General features: G+C 43.9%; 1 protein-coding gene across 3 annotated transcripts; it reads right to left on the bottom strand.

The window, feature by feature from the left end:
- Positions 1-385: 385 nt before the first annotated feature.
- LOC119275148 (protein GIGANTEA) lies at positions 386-8,733 on the bottom strand. Of its 3 annotated transcripts, none has more exons than XM_037555948.1 (16): positions 8,572-8,710; positions 6,587-6,726; positions 6,326-6,442; positions 6,154-6,231; positions 6,003-6,057; positions 5,772-5,914; positions 5,419-5,675; positions 4,925-4,983; positions 4,476-4,716; positions 4,210-4,360; positions 3,870-4,079; positions 1,896-3,395; positions 1,728-1,796; positions 1,359-1,577; positions 1,105-1,197; positions 386-1,018 (listed from the first exon to the last, which is right to left on the bottom strand). In XM_037555948.1, exons 3-16 carry the CDS (start codon positions 6,410-6,412, stop codon positions 713-715), a joined length of 3,468 nt encoding a protein of 1,155 aa, XP_037411845.1. In that variant the 5' UTR covers positions 6,413-6,442; positions 6,587-6,726; positions 8,572-8,710; the 3' UTR covers positions 386-712. The 3 variants fall into 3 exon arrangements, with proteins under 3 accessions (XP_037411845.1, XP_037411844.1, XP_037411843.1); XM_037555947.1 differs by having other exon boundaries at positions 6,326-6,430; XM_037555946.1 differs by lacking the exon at positions 6,587-6,726 and having other exon boundaries at positions 8,572-8,733.
- Positions 8,734-8,943: the final 210 nt, after the last annotated feature.

Raw genomic sequence — 8,943 nt, 5'->3', positions numbered from 1 at the left:
GCTGCCCTAGTTCTGTGCGTTCGTTATCGTGTCTCTTTGAATTTTGCAGCCTTTGAAGGTTGTATATACTGATTTTATTGCGACATTGTGGTTTTGATCTTAGTAAAGGAACCAGGGAGCTCGCTTCGCTGTTTGATGTAAAAAGATCGTTCTTTTTTTTCGAGGGTACGCCAAAAACATACCATAGCTTTATAGAAGAGAGAAAACATATGTACAAGATGTAAAAAGATCATTCTGTGTTGATAGAATCGTACAACAAAGTGGTTAACCCCAGGCATTTGTAGATGGAGAATCGGTAAAGCAACCAAGTGGGTACCACTGCGCACATGCTATGTAACGCAAACGTGCAGGCTCGGTGGGGAAGCTCCGCAGATATGCATATGTGTGGAGAACGAAAAATGACACGTCTTCATTTACCATAGCGGACATCTTTCGGTTACATCATGAATACAAGTTACAGCACAAGCAGTTCAATATGCTTGAACATCTAACGTCAGATTGCAAGTTAAAATCACACCGCGGGAGCAAGGCTCCGTATGATTGGGAACATCAGCTAATATACATCAGTTTTGAATCACATCATGGGGGCAGGGCAGACTGGGAAGCCATCCTTGAGCAAGGGATTAATTAGCCATCCTGCTCGCTGACCATGCAGCAACTGCTCGCGCCAACTGTCAAGTGTCGCTGATTGTCAGCTCCAAATATGGCCTTGTCAGCAAGGAAGGGGGCAGCCGAGCTCGTTAGCCGCAGCGGTGAGGAAGGCGAGGGTCATCCCGGTGGCGCGCCGGCTGCGGGCTTCCCAGTCTATACATCTCTCCACATCCGCTTGCCAGTTCACCGTGTTTGCTGCTGCGCATTGGTAGTTCGGGCTTTGGATGCCGTTCCGTTGCTCGCCTTGAATGATCTTAGTGGAACCTAGTGGCCCACTGTTCAAGATGTCACGGAGGACGGACATGCTGAGCGCTCGTACATGTGCGCTAGCATGGGAGAGGCAGCGGATGGTAGGTGATAGACGGCACTGCAAACCACATGAGTGTTAGCATTCTAAACGTCGGTGTGTTTCTGATGGAGAGAATAGGGCTGTGATCTGAGCACAGGACATACCTTTAACAGATTTGAGAGGCCATCAGCAACTGCTACACCTGGGTCTCCCCATTCAACGATGAGATGAATAGCTCTAGCAGTTACTTCCAGGAGCTGTGCATATTCAATCACAGGAACGAATGTTGTCAGAAAGAATCGGGTGACATGCAACTTCCAAAGCAAGAAAATGAGTCGATGATGCTTTAACGACAGCAAAGTACGACAGATGATATGTTTGTGCTATTCTGTGAAGAAAGTTTGTATATGTGTCTTACCTCTAACTGAGGCAAGGTACAAGCTTCACCATCAACAAGCATCCCATCTGTAGCACGAAGTAGAAGGTCTGAAGCACTAGCAAGAATTATCAATGCTTCTGGGCTATCATGGTTCCTCATAAGCTCAGCTATCAGTTTAACTATTCGCTGGTTGACTCTCCACATCTTCTGACCTTCCTCGTCATCTCGAGCAATCCAGGGCTGTAGGTCCTTCTCAGCCTGCATACAAGAGTCCATAAATATGGCAGGAAATATGTATGTATATGTCATGAAGATAATATATGTTCCCACGTGAGAAATGAACAAGGGAGAAGAAGCCCAAATCTGAACCAACTTTCATTGCGACCAAATGTCTGAATAAATCTTTACCTGCAGAACAATAGCAGTTGAAGCCTTGGCTGGTGAGGCTGAAACAACATCACAAAGTGCATCTACAACCTATACGTAAAAAATGTCAGATGTACAGTTAATAAGATAACAAAATTAGAATGTCACTGAAGCATTGATGTGTTATGCCAATGGCCACACGAATCATACCTTTCTCCAACCTTGATGAGCTGATGTACTTTCTGCAGACATCTGCGTCTCAGGAGATGCAATAAGCTTATGCCAGAGCAATGAGACAACAGAGAAGCATAGTTCCTGTTTTTCTGAGATAACAGATCTTAGGAGAGTCTGAGAGCCTCGATAACCCCCATTCCTATCCATGGTAAGGAAGTTCGCCAAATCAGATGCTTCAGCCTGTAAAGTTGCAGGAACTTTCCCGGATGTACTTGCAACATTACCATTTCGCCTAGCCTCTTCTGAGCATTTCAAGAGTGGTCTTGAAAAACCATTTTTCATGTGTGAGGCTGAAGCATTCTTCTTTTCCAAGTTGCCACTACCCGATGAGCTGGTGCCGTTTTCCTCAATGTGTTGTTGATCATCTCTCTTTACCGATGTAAAAGTCAGGTGAGCTTCTAGAGGCTCAGCTTTGTTCACGATGGAGGACACAGTTTTACCATGCAAGTCGATCAAATGGTAGAGAGATGATGCCCTGGTAGAAATCTCAGCATCCCACTTACATCGCTTCAGTGAAGATAGTGCATTTAGGCATGGCCTCGACCGACGAAATAACTCAGAAACATGAGCGGCAACCATAGCCGCTGCAACTATCTCATTTGAACTGTAGTTCCAGGAGGTACCAACTGATGATGGCTTCAAGGAGAAAAGAGCTTCCAGGATGCCAAGAATTCTACGAGTATGGAGAATTGCTGAGCTAATGCTGTTCTGTAGCTCATTACTGATCCCATTGTTTTTTCCAGGCTTCAGGATCTTTATAGAGTCCTTTACATTTGAGTTTGTTGCGCTCTTGCAAAGGATAGGGAACAGCTGAAGCTCACAAGATAAGGCACAAACAGCTGCCAGCACATACGAGTCAAATGTACCAACAGGCCCTTGTTTCTTCTTGACCCTATTTCTTCCATTGGTTAATCTTGGGTCCTCAGTGGCCTCCTCAGAAGAATGGTTTTCACTACCAGTTGGTCTTTTGCTGCCCCCTGGCAAAGCTTGATGACTAACGCAAACAGTTAATACTACAAACAACAACCGGGAAGCAAGGTTCATTGAAGCACATGATTCAACAAAGAGTGAATGTATCATCGTACGGAGTTCAGCAACAGCAAGGTTCTTGGATTGACTTCTTGGTCTTTTAGATGATTCAGAGGTTTCCGAAGGGAAAGTTCTTCTGAGTATAGCTTCAACTGTTGCCACAAATATTCTCATAAGGCATGCTTCAGATGGACTTCCACGAGGTAGATACTCAAATACTTTCAACAGTGGCAAGTATAGGCTCCATGACAAAGTAGGTGGCTGAAGCGGAGCAGCTACAACGATTTCAGGTAAATCAACTGCTGATGAATTCAGAGGTAACAAACCATAGGCAGCTTCCCAGATGGTACATATTCTCCACTCAACATCAGGACCATGAGCACACAGCAAGGAAGCAATGCCTTGTGCAGTGGCATCAATTGTGGTTTCAGATGCAGGAACTTCCAGCTGTGAATAGTTCAAAGTGCAAGCAGGTAAATTAGTCATGCAGACATAAGGCAGCAATCAGTAAAACCAAGAAAAATAAAACATGGATTCCCACACGGAAGGGTGTAAATAAAGACGATAGTTGAATGCGCAGCTTTGGTGTGAAATCTCTACTCATAGAACATGGTAAACCACAAGATAAGTGATTGACGAATTGATAGAAGCATTCCACATGAGCAAGTATACAAAAATGATCAAATGCTGAATGGAAATTAACTATAAGGATTAGCTGTCTGTTGCAGTGTTTTAGCTCAACTAATGCAGTAACGTAAACTGCGACTAACAACGCCTAAATCAGTGTATAATAAGACCCCCTGAACTTAACAACAGAGCCTAGAATACGTAAGCCCCAGAAAAGACTAACTATGCTTCGAATCTTTACTAAAGAAAAAACAGGTAATAAAAAATTAACCACATGCAGAAACTACTGCATACCTGTCTTTTGTATGATGATACATAGCCACCCAGTGGTTCATGTTGCACTTCAACTCCTTCAGCATGCCTTAGTGGAGGAAAAAGCAACGTTGGTTGAGATAGTATGCGAAAAAGCAACGCAGCAGCTGTATCAGCAGCAATACCAGCCCTCATAGACATTGCAGTTCCAATCGCACGCAAGAAATGAAGATGCAACCAATTTTTTGGAAGCTGTACAGAAATTTAAAGTTACCAAGATTAATAAACATGCACACCCAAAACATACGATATGAAAATTTTGTATCGTGAGGCATCACGATTAACGGCACTGAAACAACAGCCAGTGTGCAGTATGTTATACCCGCATGCCAGTAGCATAATCTTCAGCTGCCCGAAGGAGTTCAACAAGCTGAACTGCTGCATCAAGTGCATCTGGAGCCCATGACGGTGGTGCTTCAAGAAGACCAAAAAGCAATCTTTGCGTAGCACTTGGTGTGGCAATTGCGTAGTATCTGACAAGAGAGTAACACGTTTAGTATAATCTGGAAAGCAGACTTGGTATGACAATTTTTTTCTTAGAAATGGAGGAGGACCCCCGGCCTGGTATGACAATTGATAGGATCTTACCTATGAAACAAGCGAGCGTATGGTTCGAGAGGGGGTAGCCCTGCCACCAAATGCTCATCCAAGGGTGTTGTCGGTGGAGGTAGCAGAAGGGCGGGGACAGCTGCCGCGGTTAAGTTTGCTGTCTCATAACGAGCTACTTCCTCATCACAGACACTTAAAATAACTCCAGCTCCATTGGCAACAGCCCATCTTGGGGTGGATGGCATGAGTTGTGGGTGCTTACCAGCTCCACGGCTGTAAGCTAAATTAAAAAGACGTATAATTAATCATTTGTGTTTATGGCAAGAATTAGCATCTGTTGCAAGAAGAAAAGGTGTTCCACACTTGGAAAACCCGCATAATCAAAATAAGAAGTAACAAAGACATAAAATCTCAATGGAATAAAGAAAACATCTAGTGTTACTGCATCTTCTCATTTCAGGCAAAAAAATGATTTCAAAGTTACTAACCAGTTGTTGGAGGCTTCAATTCTCCACCAGCTGCGTATTTTCCCATAACTCCACCACACCTGATCGGTTTAAAATGAAACAAAGTAATCAGCAAATATTACTAAGCGAAGTGTATGAAGTATGATAGCAAACTGTTGATTTACAACAGTAACAGCATATATTCCAACAAGCTGAAAAGCGTTGACATTTACTATTCATGTACATTATACACTCCCATTAGCATATTTAGAGTTGATTAGCACACTGCCATTAGCATATTTGGAGTTGATTAGCACACACTCCCATTAGCATATCGGAGATGCTTGCAGTTTGGTCTTGATTACAGGCCACTTACTCCTGAGTTTCGGCCTTATTGCTCACCTGCAATACTATTTTCCTCCCGTGGTTCTACTATTTACCCTGTTTCTCCATTCGCTAATTTTGCTCATTATTAATAGTCACATTGCCCTCGCGTTTCATAAGAAGAAGATAAAAAGAAATTAGGGTCAACTCACCATCTAAAATAGTCGCTTCTAATGCCCAAAGGTGCAGTTAGCAAAATATCTGTGATCCAAGGAGATAATGGCCTCAATGGCTTCCGTTCAGGCTCATTTCCTGGAGAGAAATTAGCTTTCTCCTGTGCAGAACAACTTGCTGTGGCCTGGTCAGATGTGTTGTTACAGTCTGCAACTTTAAAGATTGGCCTGTTGTAGTGAGTTAGAACTCTAAGAATTTCTCCACAGGCCAAGGCCCACTGCTCTGAGTACTCTTTCTGCAGCCAAAAGTACACTTCATGAGTAACAGAACTTCAACCACAACCAGCATCAAGCAAGAGAACTAAAAGTAACCAGGAAAGTAAGGGCCTCACCTCAGAACTTTGGGTAAATAAAGAGATGAAGGAATTGAATGGGGAACCATGACTATCATAACTCAGTGTCCCATCTATGATGCGTGAAAGAATTGGATGTACAACTGCATGACCATGCTCAGGGTGATGGAGAACAAAAGTTGCTGGGCGAAATGTAAAAACAAGAGTGTGAATTTATTTCTTCATATGCCTGTAGTAATAATGTGTAGCTATCAGAAGTTCATATGTTACCTAATACTTCATCTACCAACCGCTTTTCTTTTGATGGATAGCAACTTTGAATTAGCTGCACACAGGCAAGAAAGATGGAAGGGTATAAATATTAACAGTTGATATAAATTTTACCACAAACAAAACTAATTTATGCTAAGAGATACAGTACCTGAGCTACATCCTCCGGGAATTGCTCGCTGTCAGATGTGAACTGACCAAAGTACTCAACATAGGCTAAAATTTGTGCCTTCAAAAAGAAAACACAACAGAAGCATAGCATTAACATCAGGTGTCTACAAAGTTACAGCGTATATAACATAGCTAAACTATGAGCATTGTACCTGTTTCTGCTGCACATCGTGTGGCGGGGGCCAGAACAGTGATGAGAACTGGAGCCCATCAATCCACTTCCCATTTGACACTGACATACTTGGTAGTTTAAGAGCCTGCTCAAGAAACTAGAGAGGAACACTCAGAAAGAAAGAAATTAGAAAAACTGCCCCAGTTAGCAAAAAAAGCATATTTAATATCAACAGCATGCTAAAATAGCCGGTCAGTTTATCCATCTATGACATTCCCTATTCTTCTTATAAGCTACTTGCCTCAGAAGCAGAAAACTTCAGCAAGATGCAAGTTCTCCTATTGTTGACTTCTTCAATCACCCCCCACTAAGGGGGGATTGCATCCCACAATGTGACCAGATATCATATCAACCAGTTCCAACCATAGGCGCTTAACGTCTCTGCATTGCAAAATATAGCAAAGGGAAAATCGAAAGAAAGAAAGGGACATTATTATAGATGTCATTTTAATAAATTTTAAAACAAGAAATATTGCCGAAACTTGACAAAAGAAAAAGAGAGGAGGTCAACCAGCCAATGGAACAAATTTTGCATAGCCTTGGCAACATGTTTCTAGAAAGAAGTCTCGTTTACATTCCTAGCCCTTACCAGAGTCGGAACAAGGATTTCAACTCTAAAACCCTTAGTGGTTTGAGGAATGAGGTAGACTGGAATGGAACCATCCTGGATTTGAGAATGGGATGGAATGGAATGATTCCAGATGCTTGGGGAAATAAGATAGTATAGGAACACATTGGTTTGGTGTTTTGTTTGAGGAATCTTGCAAAGGAAAGAAATATCTAATCGCCAACTCTGACCCTTGGATCAGGATCCAAGGGCTCACAGTCATCTGCTCATCTTCATCATTGGTTTCAGATCCAGTTTTGCTCTACATGATTCCTCGAGTTCGAGAGATGGCTGCCTTGGACATAAATGGCACGTCTTCCAAAAGATGTTCTTTTTTCAGCATGGGTGGGTTGAGTGTGGGTAGGTGGGGTGGGGGTGAGTTTTAGGTTGCAAATTGAACGATTTTGTTTCGGAGCTGAGGATTGTCTTTTGGACTTAAGAAAGAGCCGATGTGTGTAAAATCGATGTGTTTTTACACAACTAGAAGCATCAAATTCTCATCTAGAAAAGGAGCAACCATTCTCATTTTCATTAAAAGAAACAAAAGATATGCCATCTTTCTCGAACACGCATCAGATCAAAAACATGTGCCGTTTGTATTAGATGAGTAACACCAAAATGGCACAACGCAGAAACAAAGCAAACAACTCGGAACTGGGACCCCAGAAACAAAAACCAGAAGGAAGAAAAGGAAAAAGAAAAAACAATAGTAGAGCTACTTTGTAAGCTTATAGCTACCGTACAAGTTCATACAAATCTGAACATAATAATACACAATACACATATATCAGAGGGGCTATAACTGCAAGTCAGATGACTGCTAACCAAATTTGGGTAAAACAATATTGGTAGTTCACTTGCCTTACCGTGTTTTTTTCTATTATCGAACATCTCACGTTTCTAATTTAGAAAATTCGATTAGATCCATCCACGCTGAATATAGCAAGTAGACAAATGCAATATAGATCCATTCCAACACGTAACCCTTGGAAGTTGAACACAGCGGAACCCAAAGGAGTGGAGCTTAATTCTGCGCATCAGATATATAATTTCAAAAGCAAGCAAGTAAAATTTTGCAGGCTCACAGCACCCGCTTCTTTTGAGATTTCTGCTTGTGACGTTCTGTTTAGCTCTGAATTCAAATGGAAAACTATAAGCTAACATAGAACCATCTTCACCCCCAAACGATTTTCCGCTAACTATCTCCGCTCCAGCGGTTACATCCGCATCCGAAACTGCGAAATCTACGCGCCGAAATGACACCCTGAAAAGGAGCAAGCCCCAGCTCGAATCCGCGCTACTCGCGGATAAGCCGAAATCGCCCCGAATTTCGCAGGAACAAGCGTCCATCTCCCGTTGATCTACTCGAGATTACGAAGAGAAGCTGCAACACAATCAGCTGAACCTCGCCGCCGGAACAAGACTTCTCGAGTAAAACCATCGCCAACGCCTCGCCCGAGGACACTCAGACACAGACTGCCCGCGAATCTACCGGCAACACGAGCCGCGGGCGAAAATCAAGGCGGCAGATGAACAAATACGGCGCAAAATGAACAAAACGTAGCGCTGCGGGAAGGGGGGTAGTTCGGGGTAGCGGGGGCAGGATCCAGGAGCTTTACCTCGGTCAGGAGCGCTCCAATACGGAGCTCGGGCGGCGAATCGGCAGCGCCGGCGACGGGATTTTGCGCGGCGGGCGAGGCGGGACGGAGGCGGGGGCGAAGGCAGAGAGGAGGAGAGAGAAAACAGCGAGGGGCGAGGAGAGGCGAGAAAAAGATTTTTTCCGTAATGGGAGGGGTAGGCGGTGGTCTGTGTAGTGTTCGCTCCGTTATTTCACTCGCCCGCGGGGCGAGGGGTGGAGGGCCCATGCGGTGTGCTGCGTGACTGACACCTGGGATGTGGAGCGGAGGGCCCGCGGGTCGGCGACCTGTGGGTGCGCGGAGATACTTATTCGCGCGTGCGCGGCTGGGGGCTGGCGAGATCGCCAGGGGGCG

The sequence above is a fragment of the Triticum dicoccoides genome, chromosome 3B (genome assembly GCF_002162155.2).
Source record: "Triticum dicoccoides isolate Atlit2015 ecotype Zavitan chromosome 3B, WEW_v2.0, whole genome shotgun sequence".
Lineage (NCBI taxonomy): Eukaryota > Viridiplantae > Streptophyta > Magnoliopsida > Poales > Poaceae > Triticum > Triticum dicoccoides.
The sequence above is the reverse complement of the archived record's forward strand: the minus strand, read 5'-3'. Positions and strand labels throughout refer to the sequence as shown.